The following is a 16,141-nucleotide window of genomic DNA, read 5'->3' as shown; positions in this document are numbered from 1 at the left end:
AGTCAGTGTAGTATCACCACGCATGTACTGACTATGCCGCGTGGAGGAAGTCAGTGTAGTATCACCACGCATGTACTGACTATGCCGCGCGTGGCTGCGTTTAACTTCCGTATTGAACGGAGCGCAGTCTCTAGCCCCTGTCCTCACGTAAAGCCCTTCTTCCTGCCTTGTCTGTCTGTCTGCAGTGTGCCCCACCGCCATCCCGGCCGACGTGGTCTTCCTCGTGGAGGAGTTTGGCAGGACTGGGCGATCCAATTTCCTACAAGTCGTCGATTTCCTCAAGACCGCCGTCAGCTCTCTGGACGTCCGCCCCGACGTGGTGAGAGTCGGCCTGGTGTTTTACAGCGAGGAGCCGCGACTGGAATTCTCGCTGGGTACGTTTCGGAGCCCAGCGGGAATCCTGGCGCACCTGGACAGATTAGCCTACCGGGGCCGGAGGGGCCGGACGAGGACGGGTGCCGCGCTGGACTTCCTCCGGAGAGAAGTCTTCGTTCCCGAGAAGGGCAGCCGGCCCCACCGGGGCGTGCGGCGGATCGCCGTGGTCATCACGGAGGGCTTCTCGCAGGACAATGTGTCCAGACCCGCCTCCCTCCTCCGCAGAGCGGGGGTCACCATCTACGCCGTGGGGACCCAGCGCGCCGCGGAGAGAAAGGATCTAGACAAGATGGCCTCGTACCCTCCTTGGAAGCACGCCATGCCCCTCGAGTCCTTCTTGCAGCTCTTCAGGGTGGAAAGCAAGCTCACAAAGCAGCTATGCCCCGAGACGCCCGTGGGCACGACGGTCTCCATTGCCGGGGCGGCCGAGACCCCGCCGAAAGGTAGGGCCTTTTCCGCATTTCGTCTCTCGTCCCACTGCAGATCTTGGCTGCGTTGGGGCTCACGCCTGCCGCCCTTACCCCAAGCACAGGAAAAATTGGAGTCAATTTGTTATAAGCAGAAACCCCAAAGTTATAAAATCTTTATTTTGCCTTCATAGTATAAAGTGAAGTAAAAAGTGAGGAAAAGATAGAAACGGTGATTTTGTCAGTTCTGTGCTCTCACATAGTCACAGCGGCGCTATGTTGGCCATGTGTACCGCGGTAGACGTTCTGCTAAGCACTTGACAGTGCGACAGGCAGATGCTGAGCTCCGTCCACACTGGGAGAGACCGTCTCAGCCTCTCTCCTGCACCCCACACCCCACTGTCCAGGCCTGGCAAGAGTGCACAGTGCACGCAGCGTCCAGGGCCCTCGGGCAGCGCAAGACCCTGGCTTCATGGACCTCTTGGGCCCAGACTGTAGGGGTGGCCCAGAGATGCCACTTCCTACACAGGGGTCCTCAGACTCTGGGCAGCCATCTCCCTGTCACCAGTGGACGCCAGGTTCGAGCGGGGTCCATGCGAATGCCTTATTTTCCCTTCTGTCTTCAGGATTTGACAAATACCTATGATAGGGAGAGATGGCCCCCCTCTGTCCCTCTCAGCAGGACTTCCCTCCGGCGTATGCCCCCTGTGGTAAGATTGCTAGATGAGATAAAGGACGTGGCATTAAATTAGTTTTATTCAGGTAAGCGACACTTGTTGCTTTAGTGTAAGTGTGGACCATGGCACTTGGATCTCAGTTCCCCCAAATGAACGCCGGAGCTGGGGCGCCCGACTCCCACCTGTCAGTCTGGAAGACATGAAGACGCTCTTAATTCTTTTCTGGGTCAAGAGAATCCAGAGATTAATAACACAAAGCGAGGCTGCCCGGGTTAAAGGGGGTGAGGAGAAAAGTATGTTTTCTTCTTTTCCGAGCAATTTGCTAGGTGACAAGCATCAAACACGAGCAACCCTAGCCCTAAATTCGTAACACTCAGCTCTGTGCTGTTTACATGACTGTACTTACTGCCTACAGGGGCGGGCTCGGGTCCTTACTGAGCAGGTGTTAGGGCCCTCGCTAGGACACTGAGAAGCAAAGGTCCCGTCTGCTGTGAGTGGAGGCGGCGGATCTAATGCAGAGCGGCTTTGCCCTTGAGACAATTCAGGGTTTCAAATACGTTCTGGCTTTTACTTTTAGATTGTTCTCAACTTCCCCGTTTGAGAAATGTCAGGTTACATTTACCTCATATCTCCCCCTGCCACCGGGTATGTGTGCTAGCGAGAGAGAGAGAGAGAGAGAGAGTGAAAAATCCCCCCCCGGGGGCCATGACCACACCGTAATCTCTTCTCCTCCATTCTCCCCTCGGGATCTTGGACACGCACGCACAGGCGCCCGGTGTGAGTTTTAAGCCACTGGGTCCGGGACTCGAACTGCAATCAGCTGCATGGGAGTCCAGTGATGTAACCATTGTGGCATCTGCTGCTCCCTTAGCTCATATCTTACGTGGGGTTCATCAGAGACAGACTGAAGCAAGTGACTTATGTGGGAGGTGAGCATGGGAGGCTGGCAGGAAAGCAAAGATTTGACAGTGGGTAGGGAGGGCAGGCGGCAGGGGCTGGGGGAGCCTTCAGCTCGGTGTTGAGGTGCCTGGGGCTCAGCTCTGCGGAGTCCTAAGGAAAGCTGCACGGATTCCCCTCTGGGTTGTCCTACACACCGAGCAAGGAGCGGGGTATTGATCTAGCCTTGCTGGTCGTTGGCTGGCGGCTGCTTCCACACTCACTCCCAAGCATTTTGCTCGGTCTACACAGTAAGCTGATCACCTCCCGGAAGAACGCCCCAGGTGGGGTCACAGGTTGGGGGACTGTGGTGAGACTGGGAGCAGTACTGTGTAGGCCGATCACCTCCCGGCAGAACGCCCCGGGTGGGGTCACGGTTGGGCTGTGGGAGACTGGCATCGATACTGTGGTTTCCGCCCTTCTGGCCTAGATTGTGTCCTCATCGGAAGGGCAGATGTCTACTTCCTTATCGATGGGTCGGGCAGCATCTACCCGGATGACTTTCTTGACATGAAGGCGTTCATGAACGAGATGATAAAGATGTTCCAGGTGGGGCCTGACAGAGTCCAGTTTGGCGTTGTCCAGTACTCAGATGGCATCCAAAGCAAGTTTACCCTCGGCCAGTACCCCAGTGCGGGGCAGCTGGAGATGGCCATCAGAGACATTCAGCAGGCCGGGGGTGGGACCAACACAGGGGAGGCCTTGGATCACATGACGCAGGTCTTTGCGGACACTGCTCGGGCCGGCGTGACGCGGTACCTCATAGTCATCACTGACGGCAAGTCTATGGACCCCGTGGCTGGGCCTGCAGCGAGACTCAGGGACGGCGGAGTCAGCGTTTACGCCATTGGAGTGAGAGATGCCAACACCACAGAGCTGGAGGAGATCGCGCATGACCAGGTGTTCTTCGTGCACGACTATGACATCTTGAAGGACATTCAGAAGGACGTGGTCCAGCTCATCTGCTCGGAGCGTAAGGCTTTCTCTTCCGAGTATCTGCCCCCCCACCCCGTGTATCAGGACTAAGCTATTGAACAGGGTTCATTCTCCAAGAGTGGGTCCCCTGGCTGGCCAGGGAGTGTTGGACACACTCAGTGACCGTCACCTAGGAGCACCCTAACTGGCCAAATTTTACACGTTTGTTCTACGGCCGTGTGTAATTTGACACGTGCTGGGCTGCAGAAAACGTCCTCCACTGACCTCCAGTTTCTCTCTCTCCTTTTTTTTGTTTTTCAAGTTTGCTGCAATGGTGTGTACTTGCTGAAGAGGGGTGGGGGAAGTGAGGAGCCCCTCCGCACCCTCGCGAGGATGACCACACCGCAGCCCCTTCTCCTCCATTCTCTTCTTGGGGGTTCGGGCATGCACACATGCCCAGCGTGTTTTTCAAGTTGCACATTTGGGATTCCAGTTGGATTCCGTGTGGAACCTGGCTGCCTTAACCTTTATGCCACTTCTGGCCCGACTTCTACTTTGTTTAACAATATTTCCATGTCATACATATAGCACTGCAGACCCCTGGGGTTGCAGTCATCGGGTTCGGACTCCGAGTGAATGCATGTCCCGCCCCTTTCTCACCGCAGCCTGCACGAAGAGGAAGGCCGATATCATCTTCCTCATAGACGGCTCGGAGACCATCTCCCCCGCGGACTTCGAGAAGATGAAGGGGTTCATGGAGCGGATCGTGAACAAGTCTGACATTGGTGCCAACGGGACGCAGATCGGCCTTCTGCAGTTCAGCTCGATTCCCCGGGAGGAGTTCCGGCTCAACCAGTACCCGTCCAGGGTGGACATCCGCAGAGCCATCCGGAGGCGGGGCCTGCAGCGAGACTCAGGGACGGCGGAGTCAGCGTTTACGCCATTGGAGTGAGAGATGCCAACACCACAGAGCTGGAGGAGATCGCGCATGACCAGGTGTTCTTCGTGCACGACTATGACATCTTGAAGGACATTCAGAAGGACGTGGTCCAGCTCATCTGCTCGGAGCGTAAGGCTTTCTCTTCCGAGTATCTGCCCCCCCACCCCGTGTATCAGGACTAAGCTATTGAACAGGGTTCATTCTCCAAGAGTGGGTCCCCTGGCTGGCCAGGGAGTGTTGGACACACTCAGTGACCGTCACCTAGGAGCACCCTAACTGGCCAAATTTTACACGTTTGTTCTACGGCCGTGTGTAATTTGACACGTGCTGGGCTGCAGAAAACGTCCTCCACTGACCTCCAGTTTCTCTCTCTCCTTTTTTTTGTTTTTCAAGTTTGCTGCAATGGTGTGTACTTGCTGAAGAGGGGTGGGGGAAGTGAGGAGCCCCTCCGCACCCTCGCGAGGATGACCACACCGCAGCCCCTTCTCCTCCATTCTCTTCTTGGGGGTTCGGGCATGCACACATGCCCAGCGTGTTTTTCAAGTTGCACATTTGGGATTCCAGTTGGATTCCGTGTGGAACCTGGCTGCCTTAACCTTTATGCCACTTCTGGCCCGACTTCTACTTTGTTTAACAATATTTCCATGTCATACATATAGCACTGCAGACCCCTGGGGTTGCAGTCATCGGGTTCGGACTCCGAGTGAATGCATGTCCCGCCCCTTTCTCACCGCAGCCTGCACGAAGAGGAAGGCCGATATCATCTTCCTCATAGACGGCTCGGAGACCATCTCCCCCGCGGACTTCGAGAAGATGAAGGGGTTCATGGAGCGGATCGTGAACAAGTCTGACATTGGTGCCAACGGGACGCAGATCGGCCTTCTGCAGTTCAGCTCGATTCCCCGGGAGGAGTTCCGGCTCAACCAGTACCCGTCCAGGGTGGACATCCGCAGAGCCATCCGGAGCGTCCAGCAGATGAACGAGGGCACCTGCACCGGGAAGGCCCTCAGTTTCACTCTGCCTTTCTTCAGCGGTCCGAGAGGGGGCAGAGCCAGCGTGGCCCAGTACCTGATTGTGATCACGGACGGGGTTGCCCAGGATAACGTCGTCCCACCAGCCAAGGCCCTCAGGGACAGGGACGTTGTGATCTTTGCCATTGGGGTGGGCAACGCTCACCCAGCTCAGCTTTTTGAGATTACAAATGACCAGGACAGAGTATTCTGTGAAGACAATTTCGAGTCCTTGAAGATACTGGAGAAGAAAATCGTCGACGAGGTGTGCAGCCCGCCAGGTGAGTGAAGGAGCGTCCCTAGCGGAGCCACGTGCCTGTCACAGGCATTAGGGGCACATTGGCTCTTGATACTAAACCCCCGCTCCTTCCAGCTCGGGGTGGGGGAGGAAGATCCGTGTGGTTCCCTCCCCGGGGATTCTTTCCATCATTCCCATGGTTGCCATGGCGTTGGTCTCCGGAGACCTGAGGCATGCCAGAATCTTCCTTTTATTCCCGTACACAGTTGCAACCAGACTGGAATGTGCTCAGTGCACTCCGCATTGGGGTTTGTCCAAAGGCACGGGGAAGAGCAGATGGCATTGGTTAGTGGTCTCTCTCCCGGAGGGAAGCACATGGCTTTCCTATGAAGCTCTGTATCGGGGTCCCGCGGCTTCATTCCCAGCCTGCCTCCATGAGGTCATCTTCAATCCCATTTTGTCCCCTCAGGCTTTTATCTGAAAGAGCAAGGCCCAGAGACAGGGATCTCTCCTCCCGACAGTCCAAGTCTCCTCTTCCTCCTTCTCTCGCGGGCACTTGTCTCTCAGGGCGTGGTCTCTGTGGGAGGCCCTGTGTACCTCCTGCCCGCATGGCCCCACCGCCATCAGCGTAGCTAACCTGTGTGGTGAGTTAGCGTGCCAGGGCTTCATACGAGAGCATTAACCCCACGCAGCCCCACGGCGTAGGTACGACTTCGCAGATGAAGCCCTCCAGGCACATGGGCTGTTTGGCCCAGGCCAGTGGCAGAGCTGAGACCTGAACTTGAGGCAGACTGGTTCTAGAGTCTGTAATACTGTATTGCCTTTTTTTTTTTTTCTTTTAAGAGAGATTTTAGCCTCAGGGCATGTGCACTCACCAGAGAGACAGAGAGACAGAAAATGAGAAATCACCCACCCAGGGGGAATGGCCACGCCACAGTCCCTTCTCTTCCATTCTCCTCTCGGGATCTTGAACACACACACGTACGCCATGTCCCCCATGTGCGAGCTATTTCTGGTGTGTGAGGCTCCGCGTCTACCCGGTCACAGCCTCCAGTGCGGGAGGTGCTATTGCTGGGTACCTGCCAGCAGATGTGCAGGTGTGAAAAGCAGGGGTGGAGGGGTGGGAAACAGACGAGAGGCCACAGGGGCAGGGCTCAAACTCCCCAGCAGTCCGGTTAGAGCAGAAGCCCAAGCACCTACTGCTGTGTGTGCACCTGGTGTGGAGCCTGTGTATGAGAGACCGGGGTGCGTGGTGTGGAGCCCATGTGTGTGGAGGCCGGGGTGCATGATGGGCGCGTGGGTGTGTGTGAGAGGCCGGGAGGCGTGGTGTGGAGCCCGTGTGTGTGAGAGGCCGGGGTGCATAATGTGGAGCCCGTGTGTGTGTGTGAGAGGCCGGGGTGCATAATGTGGAGCCCGTGTGAGAGACTGGGGTGCGTGGTATGGGGTCCATGTGAGAGGCCGGGGTGCATGGTGTGGAGCCCGTGTGTGAGAGACCAGGTGCGTGGTGTGGAGCCCATGTGTGTGGAGGCCGGGGTGCATGGTGTGGAGCCCGTGTGTGTGTGTGAGAGGCTGGGATGTGTGATGTGGAGCCCGTGTGTGTGTATGAGAGGCCGGGGTGCGTGGTGTGGAGCCCGTGTGAGAGGCCGGGGTGCCGTGCACCAGCCTTCCCTTGGGAGGCTGAAGCTCAATTTCCAAGGACTGGGCCGAGATCCCTGTTTCCCACGCGCTTTGCCGCATGTCTGGCCTAGAGGACCTGTAGCTTATCCGAGTCAGGGCGAGGGGCAGGGCAGGCACCCCACAGATCATGGTGCTCCACGGTCCCTTCTGCTCTCCCCCGTCCCGGGGCTCCGGGCATGTCTGTTCACACTCCACGTGTTTCACAGGCTGCCGGACCCAGGACTGAACTGTGTAGCCGGCCATGTGGGATTCACTGCCTTAGCCACCAGGCCACAGAGCTTACCCCCATCAGCTTCTAAAGTTCAATTAAAAAAAGAAATTGTCCCGGCGTGTGTGCGCTCACCAGAGAACAACCAAGAATCAGAGGAGGGACAAGCAGCCCGATGGCGTGTGGCCATGCTGCGGCCCTTTGCCCCCCGGTCAGGACTTGGGGCAGGTAGGCACACACACTCGGTGAAATTTTCAAGCCTCAAGGTCTGGGATTTGATCCAAATGGTACAAGTTTTTTGTACTTTTATGCTGACAATAAGATCCCTCCATGTGAAGTCTGGCTCCTTAACCACCAGGCCAGGGAGCCAACCCTAAAGTTCAGTGTTCTAAAACATTAATATTAGTATCTTTGCTTATATTATCTAGAGAATATTACTACTTGGTAACAGCCTAGGTGAATTTGGAAATCATTTGTGAAGAATATGCATGTACAATTATTTAAAAAATAATCATAGATTATGGGATGTCTTACATTAAGTAGTTCAGATTTTTTCAATGTCCAATTCCTAGTTTTTTGTTTGTTTATATGCAGATAGGGATGTCCTAGAGGAGAAAACACACCAGATTCCTGTTTTTCTTTTCAGTTCATTTCACACGATGTATAAGTTAGACTTTATGTTGATCTTCATCTTTATCTTCAGGCTTTTGATGAAATTAGCTAGACACTTTAATAATGGCTGGAACCTAATTAATGATAGACTTCTAGAATCACGAAGCAGAAAAAGACCTTAGGGGTTACCTGGCAAGGTTCAGTCCTCTCCAGTAACAGGAAATAAATCGTTCCTTGTATTTGTCAATTACAGGCAAAAAGCCAGCTGGGAATATCCCTGGAGGAAAAGTGTAAATTAGAAAGGTTGGAATAATGCACCATACTGGGAAAGGAAGTTTCTCTTTTCTGAAATGAGGGCTTTTGCACAGGTGGGACCCCCATCTCTGAAAGCTGCTTTGTGCATGTGAGTTAGAGCTTTCAGAATAGACAGAACCCCCAGCGACTGTGCACGAAAGGAGAGGAACGCGTTCTGCCCCGGCACGCCCAGAAACACGTCTGCCTGGCTAGCAGGAAGTGTCATGTTTTAGGGGATGGAGACTCCTGGCTCACTTCTGACTCTCGGGCCCTCGGGAAACTTTATGCTACTGGCTATGACTTTCTTCCGTAGTGAAGGGTTCTCCATCTAATTATTTCCCCCAAAATTACACCCTCAGATCTGCAGTTTCGTTTTTACCGAGGCTCGGCCGAACACTCCTATGCTGATGGTTGAAGGAAATGTCTACATGCTCTGGCTTGCTCAGCTAGCCCTAAGTTACGCTTTTTAAGAAGTAGTAATAGTGGCCCCCTTTGGGTTAAATTGCGTTTTCATTTATTCATCCACATTTCAGCCCAGATGTGTCCGTGGCCATCAGCTTATGCACCCTTAGGGGCATTCTGAGAAGGGTCTTGTACCGCTTTGAGTAGAAGGTCTGAAATGCCAATGAGCCTTTGAACTCTACACACAAACTTTCTGGGAGGGCTTACATACTTTTAGGCAGAAGGAAGAAAACGGGGAATGGTTTTCAGTCCCCACCTCTTATTTTCTTCTTGTTCCTCTCCTTTTCCTCTTCGTCTTCCTCCTAATCTTCCTCCTCCTCCTTCATTTGCCAGAGCACACATGTGCTTGCCAGAGAGACACAGAGGGGGAGAGGGAGGAGACCCAGGGTGTGGGCTGCTGCAGTCTGCTCTGTTGCACTTCTCTATCCCGCTGAGCTTTCGGACCTGCACGTACATGTGGCCAGTGTGTTTCCAGGTGCCGGGGCCAGGATTCAGACCCTGGTCTGGTTCCTTTAACCACTAGGCTGAAGACCTGGCCCAGTCCTGCTCTTTTCTAACGTGCATCCACACCCCTGAAACACACACTGTCTGGATATACACAGACAGTGAATGAGGGAGGAAACTTCCAAGGGAGAAGAAAATGCTTATAGCAACTGCTGAAAAAGACTCCAGGTTCATTTATAGTTCCTTCTTTATTCATTTGTCAAACATTAAACGAACATCTGTATTAGACAATGGGAAAATAGGAATGCATAGCTCCTACTCTCAAGGAACCCTTGCTTAGTGGGGAGAAGGCCAATAAAGTAGTGTTGAACATATGGGGCATTTAATAGCTTAACTTGAAAGGGGTGGAGACAGAGTCACTGCTTCTAGGGGGACGCTTACAAGAATCACTGCTTCTAGGGGGGCACTTATACTGTTACCTGAAAGATACGTACAAGTTAACCAGATTAGGGCGGTAAGATGGGGAAAGACATATCAGACAGAAAAAAACGGGATCTAGAGAGGCATAGAGATATTGAAGAGTATGCATTGCACCGGTTAGCTTTTGCTGTGTAACAAGTAATCCCAAAACTTAAATAGTCACCATTATTTAGCTTAAACTTCTATGGGCTGGCTGGGCTTTTTTACTTTCAGGGATGCCTGACTGTTACCTTCTGAGCTTAATAATGCCTCTGTAGATGACTAACTTAATTTTCTTCTCTTCTTTCAAAGGATGCAACATAGACCTGTCTGTAGGAATTGATATCTCAACTACCTCAAGACAACTTCATAATAAGCTTCAAAAGCTACTCCCAGAGCTGATGCAGCAGTTGGCTTTGCTCTCTAACACCAGCTGTGGCACTCCTGAGCAGCTGACTCCGAGGTTCCGATACTTGGTACCCGGCTCAAGTGGCCAGCTTACTTTTGACTCAGGCTTTGAGAAGTACAGTGATGAGATCATCCAGAAATTCTTGGTTCACCAGGCTGCCAGGAACAGCTACATGAATGTGAACTTTCTGCAGTCCCTGGGAAATAATACTGTCCAACTTTCTACTGCTAAAGTGAAGGTAATAAATGCTGGGAACTCATGCCATGGAGCCTTCAGGCAGGGTAGGATGGATAAGGCTTTTGGCATTGAGGTCAGTGACACCTCTCTTCACTGGAGATCCTCGGTAGAGGAGAACTAGACTTCTGCCCAGTGAGAACTGATGTTTTCCTTCACTAACACACATTTATTGAGCCGATAGGCTCTGCCGAATCATGCCAGTAGCTGCAGAAGAATAAAATCCCTTCCTCAAGGCATCCGCAGTTCCGTGATCTAGGTGGTTCCAAGGCCCAGACTCGTTCCAAAGCCAACTCAGATGTCTGAAGACTCTTGAGCTTTTCAGTGACTCACCGCCATTTGGAGTAGGCCCAGTGTTTTTCAAGTTAGCACCTCGGGCTGCTTTTAGTGATGGCTGGTGGATCCTCAGTGCAGCCCACACCTCAGACCCCTTCCTCGCTGTCTGCTGCCTCTGAATGCCACAGCCAGAGGAGGCCACGGAGGTGGAGCTACTGCATGGGATGTGTTAGCACCGTGTTAAATTCTGGGAAAAGGCATCTCAAGTCTTTGTAGCTTGTATTTAGTTTCTCCTTCACTCACATATCTAGTACTTTTTTTTTTACCAATATTACTAATTTTGAATACAATTTTTTATGGGTAACGGAATACATTTTAATTGTAGACAGTGTATTTCAAGCATGTAACAGGAATAGCAATAACCAACCCACTCATTTCTCCACACACGTGCATAGTCAAAAGCTCCTGTTCACATTTTCGTATTTTTCCTTTGATAAAGGTGGATATTAGTGAACAGGTTAAATTAGCTCAGATAGTTTCTTTCAGGGGAAGAGAAGCTGAAATAAAATTGAATATGTAATAGAGGGACAAAAAGGGACAGGTGAGAAAGCACAGGGTGGGGGCCTGCACACTCACAGAGCTCGCTCTTGCGGTTTTTAGAACTGTGTGATTTACGGCACCCGCGCTCTGTCCCTTCCCTTCCCTTCTCCCCCTTCCCTTCCCTTCCCTTCCCTTCCCTTCCCTTCCCTTCCCTCCCCTCTCCTCCCCTCCTTGCTCTCTCACCTTCTCTGCCCCTCTCTTCCTCCCCCTTCCTGTATTTCCCCTCTCCCTGCTCCTTCCTTCTCTCTCTCCTTCTTTCTCACTTTCCCCTCCCTCTTTACCTTCCTATTTTCCCCTTCCCTCTCTTTCTCCCCCTTCCCTTCCCTTCCCTTCCCTTCCCTTCCCTTCCCTTCCCTTCCCTCCCCTCTCCTCCCCTCCTTGCTCTCTCACCTTCTCTGCCCCTCTCTTCCTCCCCCTTCCTGTATTTCCCCTCTCCCTGCTCCTTCCTTCTCTCTCTCCTTCTTTCTCACTTTCCCCTCCCTCTTTACCTTCCTATTTTCCCCTTCCCTCTCTGCCTCCCTGAAAACCCTCCTGCCCCCCCCCAATGCCCGCAGGTCCTGATGGTGTTCTCAGATGGACTGGACGATGATTTGTGGAGACTGAAGAGAACTTCAGAGCTTCTCCGGGGCAGCGGTGAGTGCCAGGTCACCCAGGGCCCAGCCTCTCTCTCAACAATGCAGGTGGCACTGGACCGACCTCCAGGGGCGGGGCGATGCCCACCCTCTCTCTGTATGAGACGAAGAGATGAAGAGGTATTCAGGGCTGAGGGACCAGCTACCCCAGGCACCCCGACTCTGACCTGTCCCTGCCCGAGACAAGACCATCCAATCACCAACGCAGTGTGGCCTTTTCTTTTCTTTTCTTTCTTTCTTTCTTTTTTTTTTTTTATTATTATTCGTACATTAAATCGCTGTACATCACTCAGATTGTGAAGAGGCGTTACCCAGCGTGATTTACAGCTCAGTCCAGCCCAGCCGAGACTATTACCCATCCTCGTCAGCAGATAAACCTTCTCTGTGTCCCACAAGTCTCTTACCTCTCCATCCCCCCAGGTTTCCTTCAGGGTGGGCTTGCAGGGGCGTCTCCTGCCTCAGGGTGAGAAGCTGCCGAGTGACCCTTAGGGCTCTCGGGCCCACCTATCTCTATTTCCTGGACTCCCCAGAGTCAGCCTGGAGCTGCGCCCCACTCTGCACCCTGCCACTCCCTGCGCTTGGCTCCCTAGTCTGCCCTCCTTCTCCATCAAGGGCTGCCCTGGTCTCAGCTCTGTGGGTGTAGAACTCAGGAAATGGTGCCCAGTACACAGGGGACGCGAGGCGGGGCCTGGCCCTGGCTGGGTGTGGCGTGCACTCGCCCTTAGCTGTGTCCCTGTGCTCTGTCGCTCGTTAAACGGGGAGCTGGCTTGTCCCATTTTATGACCCAACAAGCTCTAAAGCCAACTCAGGATAGACCACCAGCGACGTGCCGTGTCCCAGTCTCCTCCTGCAGAGCGTGTTCAGTATATTCAGCTTGCTCTCAGCCGAACTTACACACGGACTGCCCCGGGAGTTAAATCGCACCCTTTCTGGGAGGGATCTGGGAGCACGGACAGGATACTGTAAACCTTGCTCGTGTGCTAGGTCAGCGGTTTTCCTTCCGATTTATTTTATAGAACTTTTTGCCTTAGGGTGTGTGTGCTAACCAGACAGAGAGAGAGAGACAGAGACAGTAAGAGGCAAAGTGACAAATCACCCCCGGGGGTTGGCCACTCCACAATCCCTTCTTTTCCATTCTCCTCCCAGGATACTGGGCACACACACTCATGTGCCTGGTGTGAGTTTCAAGCCACCGGCTCTGGGACTCGAACCTCAGTTGGCCATGTGGGAATCTAGCCATTTAACCATTATGCCATCTGCTGGCCGCAGTAATAACTTATTTTTAAAGAATAATTAAGAATATGTCCTCAATTTGAAACCATAAGATTATCAAATAGCTTGTGACAATAGCAAAGAAAGCCGACTTGTGTGCGTGCTAAGAATTTACGGTCCAACTGTGGTTTGAGTCTCGGACCCTGAGGCTTAAAACTCATGCTGGGCATGTGTGTGTACGTGCCCAAAACCCTGAGAGGAGGCAGTCCTGCTTTGTTTAATTCACAATTTGAAGATCTGCTTTGATTAATTCCCAATCTGGAAATCTTCCTACCTGTTAACAAGTAGGAAGTAGAAGAAATGTCATCTCTTTTTCTTACCATATCTAATAAAAGTCTTTTTTCCCCATTTTTTCTAATTTTTTTTTTTTTAATTAAAATTTTTTTTTTAAAGTTTATTCCCTCCAGGAGTGATAGAGGTGGCAGACAGACACACACGGAGAGAAAGCGGGGGGTGGTGGTGGTGGTGGTGGTGGAGACAGACAGATGCCCCAGTGGGGTTCCTCCCCATTGCCCACCCCAGTCTCAGCCGCCCCAAACCATTCATTGACCACACTCGTGCCTGGTCTGTTCACAGAGATCCCAGGACACGAACCTATAACCTTTCCCATGTGGGGAGTCATCACTGTGTGAGTGATCAGTCACCCCCAGGGCGGATGGCCATGCTGCAGTCCTTTCTCCTCCATTCTCCTGGGATTTTAGGCACACGTGCCCAGCACGATTTTCAAGCTGCCGGGTCTGGGACTTGAACCACAGTCAGCTGTGAGGGAGTCCAGTGGCTTAACCACTGCCACCGCTGGCTTCCAGAACTAGTTCTGATTTTAACAAACACACAGTTTGAGACAAGTGAAGGATACGGGAGGCGAGCAATGACAGATGAGCGTCTAGAGCTGGGACAGGGATCCTTCAGAGGACCCTGAGTAACTCCCCCGCCCGCTGCGCTGCCGTTGTGCAGGGCTCTCTGCACTTCTCATCATCAACCTGGGGGCGCAGAGGCTGGAGGAGCTGCAGGAGCTGGAATTCGGCCGAGGGTCTGCCTATAAGCAACCTCTGAGCGTCACGCTGCCAGGCCTCCCGAGCACCTTGCTCAAGCAACTTGTAAGTACTTTTTAACAGCCATACCTAACTAGGTCCTATTAATTATAACAGCTTTTAAAAACGTGGCGGACATTTTGCCAACAGAGATAAAAATGCTCCATGTAAATAGATTCTGTGTTTCAGGTCACGATTGTCGAACGGGCATGCTGCAATAGGTACCCCGAGTGTCCTGGAGAAGAGGGTCACAGAGGTGACGGCGGGAGTCCTGGGAGGAAGGTAAGGGGTCCTGGGCGCTCACCCGGGGCAGACAGGCCCTTCAGGGCCCACGACGCCTGGCCCATGTTAGGCATGCTAGAAGCCTTTCCGACTTCACCCTCTAAAGACCTTCGAGAGAGACTTTTTAAAGGCCTGACCGCGTTAGTTACTCTATAAAGTCTTAGTTCTGGTGGACTCAGACTGGAAGTAGGGGCTCTCAGGGAGGACAGCCTGTGTCTGTGGGTGTCCTGCTCTTTGGCCTCCTCCATTCTCCTGGCCCAAAGCTTAGGGCATCCTGCTGCCTCTCCACGTGTTTCTTAGCTGCCTCTGAGAGCCGTCCACGGCGTTTGTGTGGCAGGCCCCGAGCCGTCCCAGGACGCCCGCCTTAGGCGCTTCGGTCCTGGTTTCTTACCTCCTCACCTCTATGTAAGGGCTTTCTTGCAGCGCGTGGGCGGCTCGTCTTCTTTAGAGAGAGGACAGTTCTCGGATTCTCCGTCTTAGGCCCAGGCAGCGAGGTGCCGTGGAATCAGTCTGGGAACGTCCTTCTCTCCTCTCTTGCAATAACCCAGTTGAGAGCGCTCAGACTGGCACCCACAACGCAGCCCCCACAGGTGTGTGTTCCTCTCCAGCTCTCCGTGGTCTGCAGCAGGAACCCCTTCCTCAGTAGCAGGCGGACGCGGCCCTGGGCCGAGACACCTGCTCCGTGGGAAACCTCTGTCGTTTCCACCCCTCGGCGGACTGCATGACCTTCTGCTCTCTATCCAAAGCATCAGCAGCAGGGGCCCTTCGCTTCTCGTAGAAAGTGCGAAGTTTGTGTTCATTGTCCACTTCGGCTGGGAGGAGGGACTCGGCTTCCTTGTGAAGCAGCTCGCCGCCTCCGGGCACCACGAGAGAGAGGCCCAGCTCCCACTCAGCTCAGGCCACACTAATGTAGAGGCTGCTTCACAAAATGCACTTGAGCTAAGCGAAGGGGCCGCTTCCCCGGAGTTACCCTCATATAGAGACTTTTGGGACTTAAGCCCCTGTGTCTGCTTGACCCCAAACAGCTCATATTCCTTTTTTTTTCTGCCATAGAGCATGTGTGCTCGCTGGAGAGAGAGAGGAGGACAGTGAGAAGACACCCCCTGGGGGGATGGCCACGCCACAATCCCTCCTCCTCCATTCTTCTTTGGGATTTTGGGCACGCATACACACGTGCCCAGGGTGGTTTTCAAGTAGTCAGATTCAGAACTCAGACTGCGGTTGGCCATGTGGGAGCCCCGCACCTTAACCACTACGCACCTGCCGGCCCCGAATCTCTTTCTCTACAGCTCATTGCGCTGCCTGCGTGGGTTTACCTGAAGGGAACTCACAGGTCCCACCGTGCACCAGCCTCGCTCACCCACCAGCTCGTCAGCTGTCCAGCGTCTGCTCTCTGCGCAGCTGTGGACCCTCATTCCTTCCCAATGTTCTTTTCTGTAGAAAAACTGAGCAAAGACAGGACCCTAGTTTTATGCAGTGGTTAATTTGCATCTTTGTTACCTGGGTTAGCTGAAAAGAAAATGGCAATTTAGCATGGTTAAGGGAGAAAACCTCATTCGATAGGAAGGGCGGCTAAGCTCCTCCTTCAAGGGACGGAAGGAAACTTACCGTGGGTGTGATCACAAAGCCACGTGGAAGAGGGCTCCCAGCTGGAAGCTCTGTGCCATCTTTTTTTTTTTTTTTTTTTAAATTTTTTTTTTATTTTAATTTTTTTTCCATTACAACACAAAAATGTATTTTCCATCCAAAAT

General features: G+C 53.0%; 1 protein-coding gene across 1 annotated transcript in view; it reads left to right on the top strand.

Moving 5' to 3' along the window:
* Positions 1-16,141, top strand: part of LOC102474421 (collagen alpha-4(VI) chain-like) — a gene marked incomplete at its 3' end in the record, with an annotated part of 70,866 nt that overhangs the window by 30,862 nt on the left and 23,863 nt on the right. The window contains exons 5-12 of the mRNA XM_027769173.1: positions 186-818; positions 2,826-3,368; positions 3,976-4,204; positions 5,216-5,541; positions 9,967-10,301; positions 11,728-11,806; positions 14,032-14,174; positions 14,298-14,390. Coding sequence (XP_027624974.1) covers positions 186-818; positions 2,826-3,368; positions 3,976-4,204; positions 5,216-5,541; positions 9,967-10,301; positions 11,728-11,806; positions 14,032-14,174; positions 14,298-14,390 — 2,381 coding nt within the window. The remainder of the gene's footprint in view (positions 1-185; positions 819-2,825; positions 3,369-3,975; positions 4,205-5,215; positions 5,542-9,966; positions 10,302-11,727; positions 11,807-14,031; positions 14,175-14,297; positions 14,391-16,141) is intronic.

Source organism: Tupaia chinensis, unplaced genomic scaffold, assembly GCF_000334495.1.
Source record: "Tupaia chinensis unplaced genomic scaffold, TupChi_1.0 Scaffold148822_2, whole genome shotgun sequence".
Lineage (NCBI taxonomy): Eukaryota > Metazoa > Chordata > Mammalia > Scandentia > Tupaiidae > Tupaia > Tupaia belangeri.
Note: the sequence above shows the minus strand (reverse complement) of the source record. Positions and strands in the feature narration are given on the sequence as shown.